At 38.0% G+C, this 18,777-nt stretch overlaps 1 protein-coding gene across 3 annotated transcripts; it reads right to left on the reverse strand.

The window, feature by feature from the left end:
- Window positions 1-1,113: 1,113 nt before the first annotated feature.
- On the reverse strand, window positions 1,114-17,576 carry PBK (PDZ binding kinase). 3 transcript variants are annotated; one of them, XM_053578393.1, is made up of 8 exons: window positions 17,443-17,576; window positions 15,110-15,187; window positions 11,312-11,405; window positions 7,557-7,699; window positions 6,562-6,731; window positions 3,907-4,036; window positions 2,163-2,336; window positions 1,114-1,697 (listed from the first exon to the last, which is right to left on the reverse strand). In XM_053578393.1, the coding sequence occupies exons 2-8, from the start codon at window positions 15,165-15,167 to the stop codon at window positions 1,495-1,497; spliced, it is 972 nt and encodes a 323-aa protein (XP_053434368.1). In that variant the 5' UTR covers window positions 15,168-15,187; window positions 17,443-17,576; the 3' UTR covers window positions 1,114-1,494. The 3 variants fall into 3 exon arrangements, with proteins under 3 accessions (XP_053434368.1, XP_053434369.1, XP_053434370.1); XM_053578394.1 differs by lacking the exon at window positions 17,443-17,576 and adding an exon at window positions 17,285-17,357; XM_053578395.1 differs by lacking the exon at window positions 17,443-17,576 and adding an exon at window positions 15,519-15,543.
- Window positions 17,577-18,777: the final 1,201 nt, after the last annotated feature.

An 18,777-nucleotide genomic window follows, 5' to 3' on the forward strand; every position in this document is an offset into this window, starting at 1 on the left:
CCAGTCCTTGGCATTAGTTTGTTCCTATTTAAATGATACATGTATCCCAACTACAGTCAAATTTGTCAGAGGAGGTAGAACAAAATGACTCAATGAGAAAACCTCCAGCAAATGTCCTTCTGTAGGAACACCTAATTGAACAACTGTCCATGCAAGCATGTACCTTCAGAAGAACCAAAATCAAGTGAGTGATCATAGTTTTAACATATCAAGGAATGAGAGGAAATTTGTTAATGGAAAGTACTGGTTTATGTGTTAAAAAGGAAGTTCCCATTCATGCATTATTGTCTTATAAAAGCAGGAATTGCTGTTCCTGCTAGGAAGAGAATGGGCTGGGAAAAGCTATTTAGCTTGGCAAAAAAGAATGACAGAATACATAGATCCTAGTGAATATCAGGGTCCAAAATTATACACACATTAAGATTTCTTTATAAATTAACTTTCAATTTACTTTCTTGTCACTTTAATAATATATTCTGGTAGAAGATATGCTAATTAATGGTGTGTCCACTATTGCTTAGTACAGTCTTGTGCTAAGAGGAATCCTCTAGTAAATTCTAGGATTTTTTTAAAGCTCAGAGTGCAGTGGTACCTAATCTATTGCCAAATCTGGGTATCACCTAGATTCACAATTATCATATATTCAATAATTTTGAAAATATGCAGGGGCTGTGGCTTACAGATAGAAACTACTGATCCAAACCAACTTCATTTTACAGATTGGCAAAATAGAGTCAAGAAAGGGAAAGAAACCTACTGATACCTATTTAACATGTTTAATGATAACATAATAGTACAAAAGATAATGCTGAGATAACTTTTGGAACCAAAGGTGTCCTTTATTCTATAGCACCCTATTTAGGTTTTATTATTTTTACACCAAACTTAAAGTACTGAAGATACAGATCAGTAAAATAAAAAGGAATCTCAATACAAAATAAGAAATACATTTAATAAAGTAAACAAAAAACAACGATCTGAGAACATCCAAGAAAGCAAGATAAGCAGTAGCCAAAGTCTGGAATATCGAAAGAGCTACTCTTTTGAGTCATACTTTGTTAATAAGCACATCAGCCAAGGAAGGGCCAGTAAAAGGTTTGATGTTTTAAAATATAAACAAATGTAGTCTTATTTTGTCCTGTAGAAAGTGCTAATTTGAATATATCCATTAAAATAGAGAATTTTTGAGAAAGATTATTAATAAAAGTAGTGGTCATTCAATTCAAATTAATGTTAAACATTTTACAGCATTTTATTGCTAGTGTTTTAAGTCTGCGTGAACACCACCAAAGTACTATGTAATTAGTCTCAGAGAAAACCCAGTACAATTCCAGGTGCTTATCCATAAGCTTAAATGAAATATATTAGAAAGTTATTCAAATGTTATCAAAATACTGTGGTCCTCAAATAGGCCACCTCCAAAGAATCTAATAACTATTAGTAAAGTAACTATATAAATGTGTCAGAGTAAAGAGTTATATACACAGGCCATACTTAATACTGGATATCTACTTCCAAAGCTTCAACAATGCATGCAGCAGAAGGACGGTCTTTAGGGTCTTCATTAGTGCATACAGAGAAGAGTTCAATTACTTTCTGGTATGATTCATCCAATTCTTCCATATTGACAGGTGGCCTGGTTCCCAAAGCTGCATAGTACGCTTCATCATCAAAGTCACTTTCATCAAAAGTTTTATCTTGAAGGAGTTGAGGATTGAAATAAACAGATCACTTTTAAGTCATGGAAAGAGTTAATAGCTCACTTTCCTGAAATAATTTATTATCCATATACAGTCTCTTCAATTGTCCTGCCATCAAATACAGTACTGTCTTAGATTTCCAGGTTATTGACCCCTATTCCCTTCCTGTAATGGCTTTCCAATATTTTTCTCAGATAAGGGGAGTTTTTAAGATAATTTTATTTTTCTGAGTTTTTTGAATTTATCTCCCTATGCTCAATCTCCATCACATATGTATGCGATTAAACTTAAATGATACAAAATTAGTCATAAGTAGTAATATAAAATATATCTTAGGAACTATGCCACTAGATCTAACAATTTGTTCTATTAACTTTTTGGTGAATGGAAAGATAAAAATGTTTAAACTAATCTTTAGTGTGAAGAGATTGGGATTTATGTTTAAAAAGATTACATTCATACCTTCATCATCATCATCTGAAAGATTAATATGTGGAATACACAAAGTCATCATTTCCCACAGAGTAAGGCCAAAGGCAAATATGTCTGCCTTGTCAGTAATAATACCATTCTCTTCCAAAGCTTCCTTGGGTTTCCATGGCTCTGTGCCAATGTAACAGGCCTCAGGGTCGGTCACTGAAACCAGCAAAATACAAATAAAATGGTCATGAGAACAGGCACTAGAAATCACAAGAGAAAGGCAGACAGCCAAAAGAACAATAGGCAAGCAGGTTTAGCACCTATTGCACAGTGGTTACAGTGCCAGCCAATAGAGGGAGGGTGGCGGGTTCAAATCTAGCCTGGGCCAGCTAAATAACTGCAACAAAAAAATTGCTGGGCATTGTGGAGGGCGCCTGCAGTCCCAGCTACTTGGGAGGCCTGAGGCAAAAGAATCACTTAAGCCCAAGAGTTGGAGGTTGCTGTGAGCTGTGACGCCACTGCACTGTACCGAGGGCGACATAGTAAGACTATCTCAAAAAAAAGAAAAATAGGCAAGCAATTTGAACAGATACTTCACAGGTTAATCAATGTTACCAGTAAATGTGAAAATACACTCAACCTCATTAATAAAGATTACTCTGCCTATCAGGTTGGTAAATACTGTACTCAAGAAGCTGTTCGGCTGGCAAATATGCAAGGTAAAAGCACTTTTCTTACAAAGTAGTAGAAATACAAGTAAGGGTATGGATGTCAAGATTTCAGACTCTGCAGCCAGGTTTCCTTGCCTGGATTCAAAGACAGGTAAGCTCTGTGTCCCTGAACAGATAACTTCACTTCTATACTTCATTTTCTTCATTGTATGAATTACACTGTCACTACGCTGAGAGGAGTGCCATTTCTATGCTTCCATGACTTTTCCTAAGTCAAGGAAAAGGGAAAGGGTCAAAACAGACATAGGCTGTTAAAGCCCAGGAATGAAATGGGTCCGCTCACATTTCCATTTAAAGTTTTCAATCAATTCATCAATTTCAGTGATAAGCCAGCTAGAATTCTGGTTGGAATTACACTGAAACTCTAGATCAATTTGGGAAGAATAAACATCACATATTACCTACAATTCTTTCTACTATTTTTTTGAATCTTTAATCTATGAGGATTGAAGTATAAGCTAGAAAACAGCTGTTATTTTTTCTAAAATGTTCAACAGCTGGGTTGCAGTGGCTCATGCCTGTAATCCTAGCACTATGGGAGGCCAAGGCAGGTGGACTGCCTGAACTAAGGAGTTCAGGACCAGCCTGAGCATGAGTGAGACCCTGTCTTCTAAAAAAAACCTAGCTGGACATTGTGGCTGGCACTTATAGTCCCAGCTACTCAGCTGAGGCTTAGGCAAGAGGATTACTTGAGCCCAAGAGTTTGAGGTTGCTGTGAGCTATGATGCCATGGCAGGCGACTAAGGGCAACAAAGTAAGACTCTTGTCTCAAAATAAATGAATAAATAAAATTTTACTTTCTATTCCCAGATGCTTAAAAATCTGGATTCAAATCTTTCCCAAAGTTATCGTCAGCTAAATACACGTGTAATAATAATTAGCCAATTTATAATTTATATTTTGTGTATGGCTAGAGGCTGCGAGGAGGACAAAAAGGAGGGGAGACTCTATACTTTCTAAAACAGTTTTTGATTTTTGAACCACGTGGACTCATTTTGCATTTAAAAATGTAAAAACTATATAAAAACAATTTTACAACTTAAAATACTACTTACCAGTCATATTTTCATCCAATGTTAGAGAAACTCCCACATCACAAATTTTAATTGTTTCAAAATCACCTTTAATTACAACATTTGAAGACTTTATATCTCCATGAAGCAGTTTCTTTTCTTGGTGCAGATACTATAATAATAAAAAAATGTAGCACATATGAGCAAAAATACAAACTAATAAAAAATGATAATCTGCAAATAAAAATAACATCTTGAACTCTCTAAACTACAGGCTTATTTGTTCAGCATTTCAAATTATCTGAAGCAAGAGAAGGAAACATTCCATATGCATATTACATTGGTCTGCCATACTGACCAGTAATCTAAAATATTTTTTTAGAGGTAAATGTTTTACTTAGGTTAACTTTGTATTTTCAAATTCATCCCACACTTTTATATCAAAGTGTGGATGTTAAGATAAAACTGCAGTTTTACTTGAGGCTAACCTAGTAACAACATGAGATAACATAACCAAGTGCCACATACACACAATGATGTTTTTTTTGTTTTTTTGTAGAGACAGAGTCTCACCTTATCGCCCTCGGTAGAGTGCCGTGGCATCACACAGCTCACAGCAACCTCCAAATCCTTGGGCTTAGGCGATTCTCTTGACTCAGCCTCCTAAGTAGCTGGGACTACAGGCCACAATGATGTTTTGGTCAATGATGGACCCAATAACTTAACACATGGATCATTACAAAAGTTTTTTTTTTTTTTTTCTTGAGACGTCTTGCTATGTTGCTCTCTGTAGAGTGCTGTGGTGTCACAGCTCACAGCAACCTCAAACACAGGCTTAAGAGATTCTCTTGCTTCAGCTTCCCAAGTAGCTGAGACTATAGGTGCCCGCCGCAACACCTGGCTATTTTGTTGTTGCAGTTGTCATTGTTTAGCTGGCCAGGGTGTATGTGGCTGGTGTCCTACCCACTGAGCTACGGGATGGAAACAGATGAAGCCCACCCAGCAACACTAGTAAGCCGAGTAAATTGAAACCTGCACAGGTGAATCAGAAAGGATACTTGTCTTGTTTCTTGGGAGTGAAAATAATGGGTCATAACACAATCTGTTTCAAAACTTTCACAGTGGCTCGGTGCCTGTGGCTCGAGCAGCTAAGGTGCCAGCCACATACACCTGAGCTGGCAGGTTTGAATCCAGCCCCAGCCCACCAAACAACAAGGATGGCTGCAACCAAAAAATAGCCGGGCATTGTGCTGGGCGCCTGTAGTCCCAGCTACTTGGGAAGTGGAGACAGGAGACTTGCTTCAGCTCAGGAGGTGGAGGTTGCTGTAAGCTGTGATGCCACGGCACTCTACCCAGGGTGACAGCTTGAGGCTCTGTCTCAAAAAAAGAAAAAAACTTTCACAGTGACCCACATGCTATTTTTTTTTTTTTTTATATATTAACCCCTTCTTGGAATTAACAAGTAATGATATTCACCCACACTAGAAGATGTCCTACAAAATGGTTATTTGTTCATTCAGCATTTGAATATCTCTATGAGCTGAGCTGGGAAATGATACAGACAATTCTTGTTATACAGCTTCTCTTTACACAGGAAAACACACTGTGCTTAATTTAAATGCTGCCCATCAAGTGAATAGGCCCAAATATATTTGCAATGTAATTTATTAATCCCATTATTTATACATTTAAAATCACTATTAAATAATTCAAATTATTTTGTTTATACTATCCACTCAAAATCATTTTTCCTATAAATGTACTAAAAATATATATTTAGAAACATTGCTCTTTTTTCCAATCTGTTTCTTAAGTCAATTTTATTTTAAGTTTTTTCTTTTTTGGTGGAGACAAGGCCCATGTTTCCCAGGCTGGTCTCAAACCCCTGGCCTCAAGCAATCTTCCCTTGGCCTCCAAAAGTGCTGGGATGACAGGTATAAGCCACTACAACCAGCCTTACATGAACTCTTAATATCTTTGATATCAGTACCATTACCTGATCCGCTTTTGAGTCATCCAGTAGTTTCCTGGAGCAATTGTTACTTCTGCTTAAATTATTTAATATACAGAATTTCTAAAAATTTCTTACATTATGTCTATCCAAAGGGACAATAATTTGAGCTTTTCTCATTAGACCTATAATAACACTCATGATGTCTAAAACTTATTCCCTAAAGTAATCTTTTAAGAGCTTTGCTTGTATCAACAGGGGGTTGGGCTATATCCCCAGGAATAATTACTACATTTGTGTTAGATTTGTCAAACCTTTTTTTTTTTTTTGTAGAGACAGAGTCAGTAGTGTGCCATCGTGTCACACAGTTCATAGCAACCTCCAACTCCTGGGCTTAGGCGATTCTCTTGCCTCAGCCACCCAAAGCTGGGACTACAGGCGCCTACCACAACACCTGGCTATTTTTTTGGTGTAATTTGGCCAGGGCGGGGTTTGAACCAGCCACCCTCAGTATATAGAGCCAGAGCCCTACGCACTGAGCCACAGGTGCTGCCCGACATTTGTCAGACCTTTTAACTAAATCTAACACATGATCTCTACAGCAAAACTACCTGATGTGGATTACTTTAAGCTTATGTGAGGTTCCAAAACAATACTTCGCTGATCAAAATAAATATATGAAAGACCATATTGACTTTAAGGTATAGCAAATGTTTAAAGTTACTTAAAATAAAAGGCATAGTTACCTTTAACCCTCTTGCCATGTTCAAAGCAACTTTTAAAATTATGGCTGCTGGAAAAGGATCTCCACTGTCTTTATTTCGTTCTTCTATTAAATCATTTAGAGACTTTTCACCTCCATATTCCATAGCAAGACACAGACTTCCATCATTAGCTTCAGTAAAAGCACGATAGCCTAAAAAAAAATATTCCTTTACTAGTACAGGGAAGAACAATAATATTTAACTCTTACAGTGATGGGACTGAAAACATGGATCTGGACTAACAATGACAAATATACAAAGAAACATTGTTAATAAAACTAATTAGGTCCAATTTAAAATGCCAATAGTATTTTGTGTTTGCCAATAGTACCACAAATTAAAATTCTTTACTATATGCGGCGCCTGTAGCTCAATGTGTAGGGTGCCAGCCACATACCCGAGGCTGGCGGGTTCGAACCTGGCACAGGCCAGCTAAAACGACAACTGCAACAACAACAAAGTAGCCAGGCATTGTGGTAGGCTCCTGTAGACCAGCTATTTGGGAGGCTGAGGCAGAGAATCATTTAAGCCCGAGAGTTTGAGTTTGAGGTTGCTATGAGCTGTGACGCCACGGCACTCTACCAGGGTAACAGCTTGAGACTATCTAAAAAAATTCTTTACTATTCTATACTTACTTAAATATAATAGTTTCACCAGTCCTATTTATTATTGATATTAAAAATGCAAAATGAAAACTAGGAAATTAAGGATTACTTTTATATTCCTGAAATCTCTACAGTACCAGTATTATGTAGAAATAGTGACTATATCTATTCCATGAAGTTTAAACCTAAGTCTCTAAAAATATCATCTGAATTTTTATTTTAGACCAATCACATTAATTTGATTCATGACAACCTCCAGCCCCATCTTCTTCATTTTTATTACTGAAACCAATTAAGAGAGTATATAAACTGTTTTTAGATAAAAAGAATAATATTAGACCAGATACTGCTACCAAGTAAATTTAAACTTACCTATAATGTTTGGATGGTGAAGGCTTTTCAAAATCTTAGCTTCATCGATTAATCTCTTTTGGTATACACTTCGATAATGATCGTTACATACAGGATTAATCTTTTTCACTGCCCAAGGAGAATGAGACAAACCCTTTGGAGATCTAAAAATAATTGACAATTAGAAATGACTAAAAAGAACTCACAAATTTTGAAAAGGACTTGATAGTAATTTATTTTTTTAAGTAATATTTAAAATATTTTAGAATACATTTCCACTTCTAGTTTCAAAGATTTTCTACTAGCTGTTGAATGTTTAGATTCAATGAACAAGCCCATCTTTGCCTTTTCCAAACAAATCCTAATTTACAGAATGACTAGAACATTTATGAACTCTGAATAAAATACTAATACTTGGCCAAGCTAAAAGTTAGTTCATTAAAATGATAAATAAAAAACAAGCAAGTTACTTATAAGAATAAACAAAAAAAACTCAAAAGGAGATACAATACTGCAAAAAAAAATGGGAACTTAATTACACATAAAGCAGAGAAACAAGTAAATCCTAAAACCTTTATGCCGATTCTTTAAAAGATTAAATGAACAAATTCTTAGAAAAATCTAAGAAAACTGATTAAAGAAAAAATTGAATCAACAGTTTAATGATCTTCCTATAAGAAATACAAAGCATAATTTGACTTCACAGGTGAGTTTACTCAAGTGAGTTTTCTATTCTCCAGGGAATAGAAAAAAGGACTATGAGTCTAGTACAGTTAATAAAAAGAATAAAATCAGGGAAAGCAGACAAAGGAAAATCTCAAGCCAATCACTTATGTAGAAAAATTCCAAACAAATATTAGCAAACACTATTTTAAAATAATCAAAATTTATGTTAGATTTAATCTAGGGATGCAAACTTGATTTAACATTTAAAAATAAAGACTTATGGATTAAAATTACAGCTTAAATGTACATACAATTTTTTATCCTAATTCCACTAAAATAAGAGCAATTGGATATGTTAAGACATATACCCACTAACCAGAATAGAAATAGCATCAGAGAAGACAATAGCAATAAAACTTCAGAAGCTGGAAAACAGGTGGAAGTAACTGACTTAACAGTCCAATGAACTTCCTGCAGTTTATCTGAGTGGCAGCACATTTCTAGATACCCTCCCCAATTCTGCACAGTGGGCAGTTGTCCACCCCCATTTTTAAAACCCCACCTTCAACTGGGCAGTGCTTGTGGCTCAGTGAGTAGCATGCCAGCCCCATATACCAAGGGTGACAGGTTCGAACAGCCCCCGGCCAAACTGCAACAAAAAGTAATCAGGCGTTGTGGCAGGTGCCTGTAGTCCCAGCTACTCGGAAGGCTGAGGCAAGAGAATCACCTAAGCCCAAGAGCTGGTGGTTGCTGTGAGCTGTGATGCCACAGCAGTCTACCGAGGGTGACAAAGTGAGACCCTGTCTCAAAAAAAAAAAAAACAAAAACCCACCTTCAGCTTCTGAAGACAGGAGCCTGGCTTTCGGAGAGGTTAAAACTGAGTCTTTAGCCAGTTAAGAACCTATGAACCATATAGGAACAGGGTAATAATTAATAAGTATAAGCATACTAAGGCCTCAATGAATTTTTACATGTGTTAACATCCAGATCAAGACAAAATATTTTAGCACACCAAAAGACTTAAGATGCTATTTTTAAAGAATAACTAATCAGAAATAAGATTTAAAAAATTAAAAACTCAATTGAAGTGCTGAAAGATAAAGTTGAGGAAATCTCCCAGAAAACAGAGCAAAAAGAGATAAATAAGAAAACCATGGCTCAGCACCTATAGCTCAAGTGGCTAAAGTGCCAGCCATGTTCGAATCCAGCCCCGGCCTGCCAAACAACAATGACAACTACAACCAAACACTAGCCAGGCATTGTGGTGGGCACCTGTAGTCCCAGCTACCTGGGAAGCTGAGGCAAGAGAATCGCTTAAACCCAGGAGGTGGAGGTTGCTGTGTGCTGTGATGTTACAGTACTCTACCCAGGGCGACAGCCTGAGGCTCTGTCTCAAACAGAAAAAAAAAAAAAAAGAAAACCAGGGCTCAAAAAAGGTTATCAGTCCACCAGGCTCAACATTCAAGTAACAGGATTCCAGAAACAAAGAAAAACAGATAAAAATCATCAACTAAGTTAAAAAATAATTTCTCAAAAATTCAGAACAGGAACTATCAGATTACAAGTGGCAATCAATGGAATTTCACCCAGGCATATCTGAAATTTCAGAATGCTGGTGATATAAAGATATATAGGAGAACAGTGAGAGTGACAGATAAACAGGCTTCACAATTCTCAACAGCAACAGGGTACACTAAAAGCTTCAGTGACTGAAATTCTCAAAATTCTAGAAAATATTATTTCCAAACGAGAATTCTAACTCAGAAGAACAAAAAGGGCCGTTGAAGTTCACTGGTAAAAGCAAAACATTTTTAGAAATGAAAATTCTCAAAAAAATTTATCTCCTATGCGCCTTTTCATAGGGAGCTACCAGATGTCCTTAACCAAAATGGGATGTCAACCAAGAAATAATAAGACATAAGATACAGAAAAGCACAGGATGCAATCCAGCAGAGAAGCAAAGGAAACGTACAGGTTAGGGAGAGTACGTGCAGGTCCACACGGCAAACTGGCAGAATCAGACAGGGACTGCTACTTTCCAAGATCAGCGGTATAAAGTTTTCTGACCAAGCCGCAGAAGGTATAACTTTCTTAAAAATGCTTTATATTTAAAAACATTCTTTTAAGAGAAGGGATAAAGAGATTAACCATGAACCTGTGAGAACTTTCTTCTTTTGAAATAGTTAAGCACTAAAGACTAAGTGTTTATAAAACAAATTCATGGCACACAAACACTGAACTGCAAATGCTTCAGGAATACTAATTTGTATATAACTGCTGGAATATTCTCAATCCATTGACCTCTTATTTTCTATTTGAAAATATTATACACCGGGCGGCGCCTGTGGCTCAAGGAGTAGGGCGCCGGTCCCATATGCCGGAGGTGGTGGGTTCAAACCCAGCCCCGGCCAAAAAAAAAAAGAAAATATTATACACCTAGTGAAGTTAAGATATGCAGGACTGAACTAATCACACTGTAATTCCAAGAATGCATTAAGGAATATATACTGACTTAGTTGTTTGCCACTTAACATAAAACTAAGCACAGAGTAATGATTAAAGTAAATTTAGAAAAACAAAACTTTGTGTTGACATCTATATTTAGCTATTAGCACCATACTTGTTCAATTATTCTATTTTTCTTTTAACATAATTTTGACTTTAATATGTATTACCCTTCTTCATAACAATGCTGTAAGAAATAAAAACCTTACATTCTTTATAGAAGAAATTAGCTTGGGAAGGCAACTCTCTAGATAGAAGAGATATCAGTCATTAACATCCCATCACATTAACTTCCCCTTTGAGGTTTTCTTCCAAGAATCTTGTGTTAATACCACAAAGGAACCCTTTCCTCTGCCACTTCCCTTTATAGAAACCAAGAAAAAATTACAAGGTAAACTCTTCACTTTCATGATGAAGTAAGGATAAAGGAGCTCAGGCAAAGCTCTGGCAAAGTTATAAAAGGTTCTAGGGACTGGAATATAGCATTCAGGTAGATCAGGAACATACCCCAGAACTAAATATTTCAATTTTCATATTCCCTAGTCTCTAAGTATAGCAGAACTATAGTTCCACATAAAAAGAGTAATCTGAAATCTTATACTCACCTTTTCATCAGGTAAACATTTACCCCAGTACCAAAGCCAAGCTTCTGCATAAATGGAGAGGCAGGGATGTTTATACATGGAGTTGAACATAATACTGTGTCACAAAGAGAAATACAAAATAAAATTAGTATTTGCAAAGATCTATACAAAAGCATCCTAACATTCCTTTTCAGGGGGGTGGGGGAGAGCCCACTTTGTCATCCTGGGTAGAGTGCTGTGGCATCATAGCTCACAGCATCTTCAAGCTCTTGAGCTCAAGTAATTCTCTTGCCTCAAGAAAGCAACAGGCTAAACAATTACAGGAGATCACACTGGTCTAGGAATAGCACATGTTACCATAAGACTGGGCATGGCAACACATAAAGTCAACTCCTGTAATGGATCACAATTTGGTAGTACAGATACATTTTAGCCCAAGGGAAAAGTTAATAACAAAGCTTATAAGCAAGTCTCAAAAGTAACAGGCTAATGTGGAGATTATTTAACTTCAGTGCCTATCAAAATGAAATGATCTTTAAAGGAGTAACAAAATTCACCACTCAACGATGTAACATATTCACCATCCAGTCAAAAATCACCAGGCATGAAAGAAGCAAGAAAATATGAACCATACCAGGAAAAAATAAACCAAGAAACATACCATAAAATGACAGGGATGGCAGAATTAGCAGGGAAGAAACTTAAGATAACAGATCTTAAAAATATGCTCAATGTAAAGGAATATCTGAGCATATCAAACAAAGAAAGATGAAACCTCAGGAATGAAAAATACAACAGATAAAAATATCATCTTACAGCAGAAGGGTAACTAAATCTTATGACACCAAAACAAAAACGATCAGAAGTGAAGCAGAAAGAGAAAATGATTAGGAAAAAAAAAAATCAGTGAGCTGTAGGACAATAGCCAAATAGCAGATTTAAGTCAAACTATTGATAATTACATTAAACATAAATGGTCTAAATAGTGCTGTCCAATAAACTTTCTGTCATTAATAGAAATGTTCTGTATCTGTGTTGTCCAGTACAGTAGTCATTAGCCATACCATATTTTGTGACTGAGCACTTGAAATGTAGCTAGTTCAACTGATGAACTCAATTATAATTTAATTTTAATTAATTTGAATCCAAATTTAAATAGTCACATGTGGCTAGTAGCAAAACAGTCCAATTAGAGGCAGAAATTATCAAAATGAACAAACAAAACAAAACATAACCACATGTTTATAATAAACTCATTTTAAAGACACAAATGGGTAAAACATAACACCATTCAAGCACTAATCAAAATAAAGCTGGAGTGGTTTTATTAATATCATATAAAGTGGACTTCAGAACAAAGAATACCACCCAGGATAAAGAAGGGCATTTCGTAATAATTCAGGTATAAATTCATCAACAGAAATATCATCCTAAATATGTATGTATGTAATAAGAATGCTTCAAAATACATGAAGCATAGATAGAACTGAAAGAAAAATAAAAAACACAGACAAATCCACAATTGGAGTTGGAGACTTCAACACTGCCGCTCAGGGCCAGGTGTGGTGGCTCATGCCTGTAATCCCAGCACTCTGGGAGGCTGAGGCTGGTAGACAGCTTGAGCTGATGAGTTTGAGACCAGCCTGAGTAAAAGTGAAACCCTGTCTCTACTAAAAATAGAAAAACTGAGGCAAGAGGATCTCTTTAGCCCAAGAATTGGAAGTTGCTATGAGCTATGATGCCACAGCGCTCTACCCAGAGCAACAGCTTGAGACTCTGTCTCAAAAAAAAAAACAAAACAACAACACTCCTCTCTCAGTAATTAATAGAATAACATAGAAAACCAGTAGAGGGATATAGAAGACCTGAACAAAACAATGTAAACAGGTCAGCTAGCTTGACCTAATTGACATTTATGGACTGCACCCAATAACAGCAGAAAGTAAGACCTTTTAAGTGAACACAGCATTCACTAAGATAGATAAACCTCAAGTCAGACTGTTTAAGGAAAAAAAGAAGAACATATGAAATACCACTACCAGAAATAGACATTACTTTTAACCTTCTAATATAGTATATCATGAATAACTATGCCAATAAATTTTACAACCTGGAAGAGACAAATTCCTTGACAAACACTAGCAAAGCTCACAAAGAAAAAAATGTAACTTGAATAGCCCTGTATCTCTTAACTGAAATCACAATTAAAATCTTCCTACTAAGATAATCCCAAGCCTACATGGCTTTACTGGTGAGTCCTACCAAACAATTTGAGAAAGAACAAAATACTATCACTTCTACACACACCAAAAAAAGGTATTTCTGTACAAGAAAAGAGAAGGAAAGACTTCTCATCTTACTTTATGACTACCCTGATACAAAAACTAGATAGATATCCCCAAAAAAGACAACTACAGTCCAATATCCCTTAAGAATATAGAAATATGAGCAATCAAATCAAGTAATATATAAAATACATCATGTCCAAACTGGCTTTACTCCAGCAATGAAAGTCTGCCTTAACGTTTAATAATTAACGTAATCTACCACATAAAAGATTAAAAAAGAAAAATTAATAGATTCAGAAAAAGCACTTGACAAAGTGCAATAGCTATTCATGATAATAACCAGGAAAGAAGGGAAATTCCTCAACCAAATAAAGGGCATCTGCGAAAAACCACTAACATATTACAATGGAAACAAGGCAAGTATGTCCACTAACACCTTTTACTCAAAAATATACTGGAGCCAGTGCAATAAGAAAAAGAAACAAAATCATACAGATTAGGTAAAAAAGTAAAACTATCTTTATTCATCTACAACATGACCAACCATATATATTATCCTAAGCAATCCATAAAAAAGGTAAGAGAATAGGTGAGTTTAGCATGGCTACAGGATATATATAAGGTTAATAGGTAAAAATGTATATACCAGAAACCAAAAACATACTATTTTCTCATATTGTTTTCTCAAAATTTAATAATTTTAGCAATTTGTGTATATGACATAAGTTAAGGGTCAAGGTTCATTCTTGCATGTGGATACCTGATTGTTTATTGAAAAGATTTTCCTTTGCCCATTGAATTGCCATGGAAAATACCTTTCCCTCACAGGGACAATGTGCATACTATGTATCAGAGGGAGAAAAGTAAAGGGGTTCCTTAAGGATTCAAGCAAACTAGGTTGGTTCTTTAGCAGTGAGAACTTCCAAATTTAGCCCAGATATGACCAAACCCTGGTCTATAAAATGTCTTATTTGTTAAGACTAACATAATAAAGGAGATTTATGCTAAAACTGTTTGTCCGTGGTAAATAACAATTAAAGGATCAAACTACAGTAGAAAAACTTTTTTTTTTTTGACAGAATCTCACTGTGTCACCCTTGGTAGAGTGCTGTGGCATCACAGCTCACAGCAACCTCCAACTCTTGGGCTTAAGTGATTTTTCTCACCTCAGCCTCCCAAGTAGCTGGGACTACAGGCGCCAAGCCTAAAACTTTTTTTCAGAGTTTCACATTGTCATCCTAGAGTGCTCTGGTGTCATAGCTCACAGCAACCTCAAACTCTTGGACTCAAGCGATCCTCTTGCCTCAGCCTCCAGAGTAGCTAGGACTATAGGTGCCTACCAGCTGTTTTTAGAAACGAGGACTCCCTCTTGCTCATACTGGTCTCCTACTCCTGAGCTCAAGCAATCCACCAGCCTCAACTTCCCAGAGTGCTAGGATTACAGGCGTAAGCCAGCCAGGTAGGCCCTAAGACATTTCTAACAGCAATAACAAAAGCATTAATAAGAAAGGTCTTACATCTGCTATCTTACCAGATTTATTTTTTTCAGATAATTTACTTGGTGTCTTGAAATTACTGATTCCTTCCATTATAGTAACCACTCTAGGTCCTAAAAAGAAAATAAACTGAAAGTTAACACTGCAATTATAAAGAATACAACTCTATTCCTGAAAAAATTCCTATAACATTATCCCTCAATTTATCACATAAACGTAAGATTTGGGAACTGAAAAAGACCTTGACAAATATTTAGTCCAATTTTATTTACAATGAGAAAACTGAAACCTAGAAGTACAATTTCTTACCCATGGTCATATTATTAGTGATTGGATGCTTTTGTTTTAAAAAAAATCACCTAATACAAAAAGGTAAAAGTTTGTCTTCCTCTCATACTTCCCAGGAATAGGTCTCTTCTATCCTTTAAAGCAGCAACCCCCTACCTTTTTGGCACTAGGAACAATTTTTCCTTGTGGGGGAGGATTAGATTCCCATGAGGAGCTTGCAATCTCGATCTCTTGCATGAGCAGTTTACAGTAGGGTTCTAGCTCCTATGAGACTAATGCCTCAGCTGATCTGACAGAAGGTGGAGCTCAGACGGTGATACCAGCAGAGGAAGTGGCTGTAAATACAGATGAAGCTTTGCTCACTTGCTGGCTGCTCACCTGCTGTGTGGCCCAGTTCCTAACAGGTTTCAGAGATTATCAGTCCACACCCAGTTTAAAGAAACTGTCCCAGCAGCATTATTCATAATAGCCAAAAACTAGAAACAGAACTATTCATCAGATCTTGAGGAAATTGAGCCCTGATCTTTAGCATAAGACTCGCTTCCTGCTTGAGAGACCTGGAGAATCACAAGAAAAGCATGTGAGTCGTGTGATGCAGATCAGAAAACTGGCCTCCAAGGAAAAATGTGTATGTGAAGTGTGGCAATACTGGGCCTAATGATTATGGTAAAGTTTCTCTAGATTCCAAAGTTCTCTAGACGCTACAGGTTTTGCTCAATGAGATTTTGCAAAACAAATTGGAGACACCCCTTTTTCAATGTGGATAAGTAACTTTTAACTCGTTTTTCCAGCTTTGTGATAATAAATACCGACTGAGGTTTACTCAGGAGGGCTCTTCCCAGAGTTCCTAAGTCCCCTGCACAGACTCTGTGTCAAGTTTCTCCATTCCTGGCACCAAATCTCCCTCTTCTGGTGACCCCAAAGCCCTTCCTCAGACAATGAATAGATAAACAAAATGTGGTATATCCACAGGAGACTGTCACTCAGTCATAAAACTGGCAAACTAGGTGTGTCATTGAGACCAGGAGCCCAATTTTGGATGCCTCACTAGAAGTTTAAGCGTAAATTCTAAATAGGCAGCTGGATATGGGTCTGGAATCCAAGCTAAAGAGTAAAGTAAATTTGTGGGATATCAACACACAGACGGCGTTAAAGCCAAGAAACTAGGTAAGATCATCTGGGGAGTAGAAGCGGCTAAGGCGCCAGCCACATACACCAGTGCAAATCCAGCCTGGGCCTGCCAAACAACAATGACAACTACAACTAAAAAATAGCAGGGCGTTGTAGCGGGCACCCGTAAGAATCGCTTTGAGCCCAGGAGTTGGAGGTTGCTGTGAACTGTGACGCTACAGTACTCTACCCTGGGCGACAGCTTGAGGCTCTGTCTCAAAAAATAAATAAATAAATAAACAAATAAAGAAAGAAAAAAAGAAACGCTGTAGTCCTAGGGCACCCCAAAACGAGAAATAACAAAGAGCAACCTGAAGAGGGACCAGCAAAGTGAAACACAAAAAGCTCTGGCGAGTAGGGTTAAATCACAAAGTTCTTGCGAAGATAACAGCATAAAACTGAATATGTTAGATAAAGGTTCATTAGAAATGACAGTAAGGCGACTCTGGGCAAAACGACATACTCTGTGGAACACCTAAGATCCTTTTAACAATCAAATACTGTTTAAGAAGCACCATTAATTAAAAAGCTAGCAGGGCTCCAGACGGTGATCCATATGGATCAAATGTCTTTAACTTCTGGACGCTAAGACACCCCGGGGCTCAACAAATACCTGGATACCACTGGCAAAGCTAAGGGGTAGACGCGAAGCCAAAACACGGGAAAGTGAAAGAATGGGGTGGAAAGTAACGAGAGGGAGAAAAGAGAGACAAAACAGAAGTAGGAAGTCGAATGGGAACGGGTCCTCACACCTGACACCCTCCGTGGGCTCCTGGGGGTGGAGAACGGGCTGTCTGTCCCCCGACAGGCGCGAACGAGGGCGGGTTAACATCCTCCTCGCGGGGCCCAAAGCCCAGTCCCGGAGCAGTCACGAAGGCCCCTCCCGGGCCGGTAGAAAAGCCCCGCTTACCAGAGTCGCACGGGGTAGGAAAAGACCAACGCCCTCTTGATAATCGTTCCCCAGCGGCCCCGGGAGGATCCCACAGCCGCCCGGGCGTCCACGCGCGGAGGCGGCCGTTGCGATTCGAAGCCTCCGGGCTTTCAAACGGCCGCGCGTCGCCCCCGCCCCCGCCAGCCCGAGCTACGGAGCGCCGCGAAGGACACGGCGCGCCGGGTTCGCCGTTCCTCGTCCTTCCCGCCCCTCCACGTCTACCCGCTTCAACAGTCCCAAGGAGGGGCGCTCCCAAGGCTGTTGGAACCCATTAGGAAGAGGAGCTCAGGAAGGGACAAACTCGTTGTTACGGCCCCTATCAGCCTTTTAGAGGAACACATTTTGGTTGAAAGACTATACCTGCTTGATTTGAAGGCCGACGCTCTTCAAGCGTTTAAATCTGTGCTCAGAGTGTGTGATGGTAATTGTGTAGGGACGGATTTGTGTGGCCTCGAAAGGCGGTAACTACAAATTATTATTATTATTATTAGTTTATAATAACAATCGTGTTTGGCCGAGGAGAAAAATAGATATTTAAAAATTGGTTAACTCATTTTTTTTTTGGCCAGGGCTGGGTCTGAACCCACCACCTCTGGTATATGGGGCCAGCACCCTATTCCTTGAGCCACAGAAGCTGCCCAGATTAACTCTTGTAATTACCACATTCAGTTCAACGTTCGGTTATTCAATAATTATTATAGAGCACCTACTATGCGCCAGGTGTGCACGGAATGCCCAGATAGTAGGATATAGTTGTCACTACAAGAGACGTAAAGAGATTAAGTCACAGAATTCTTCCTGCTCAGAAGGCGGGCTAGAGTCCCTGGGAGGTGAAGGGCGGGGAAGGGCCCTAAGGAAAGCACACAAACACACACAAAATACTATACAAGAGACTGGGTACTTCCCTAAGAGAAGCACAAGCATTGTGCTAGACATTCAACAGGTGGTGACCTCTTCAACTGCTTGGGGAGAATCAGCCTTCCATCTGGACCTAGAAAGACAGGGTTCCTTTTCTCGTAAGAATTTTTAGCATATAGTGACATGGCACATATATTTATTCTTATGGGTTTGTGTACATTCGCATGCACACACATAACTACTGTGTGTGTGCGTGATTTCACTGCACTGTTCTGGTGAGATCAGTTTCATTGACATTAACTGCCTGGTTACTTCTGAGCTTCAGAAAGTTCCCCAACTCATTTTGGGGCACGTTTTATATGCATGTTGGCCGCTCTGTCTACAGGTCTATACAAGAATGGGGGCTCTTGCATGTTTCTTCACAATCATGAAGTATCTTTTTTTAAAAGTGGGGAG

The sequence above is a fragment of the Nycticebus coucang genome, chromosome 24, assembly GCF_027406575.1.
Source record: "Nycticebus coucang isolate mNycCou1 chromosome 24, mNycCou1.pri, whole genome shotgun sequence".
NCBI lineage: Eukaryota > Metazoa > Chordata > Mammalia > Primates > Lorisidae > Nycticebus > Nycticebus coucang.

What these genes read in the sequence shown, in the direction of transcription:
- PBK (XM_053578393.1), bottom strand. Translation starts at nt 15,167, where the DNA reads ATGGAAGGAATCAGTAATTTCAAGACACCAAGTAAATTATCTGAAAAA. An exon ending in ATCTGAAAAAAATAAATCTG is followed by an intron (nt 11,406 to 15,109) that starts GTAAGATAGCAG and finishes TTTGTGACACAG; the next exon opens with TATTATGTTCAACTCCATGT. An exon ending in AATGTTTACCTGATGAAAAG is followed by an intron (nt 7,700 to 11,311) that starts GTGAGTATAAGA and finishes AATTATTTTTAG; the next exon opens with ATCTCCAAAGGGTTTGTCTC.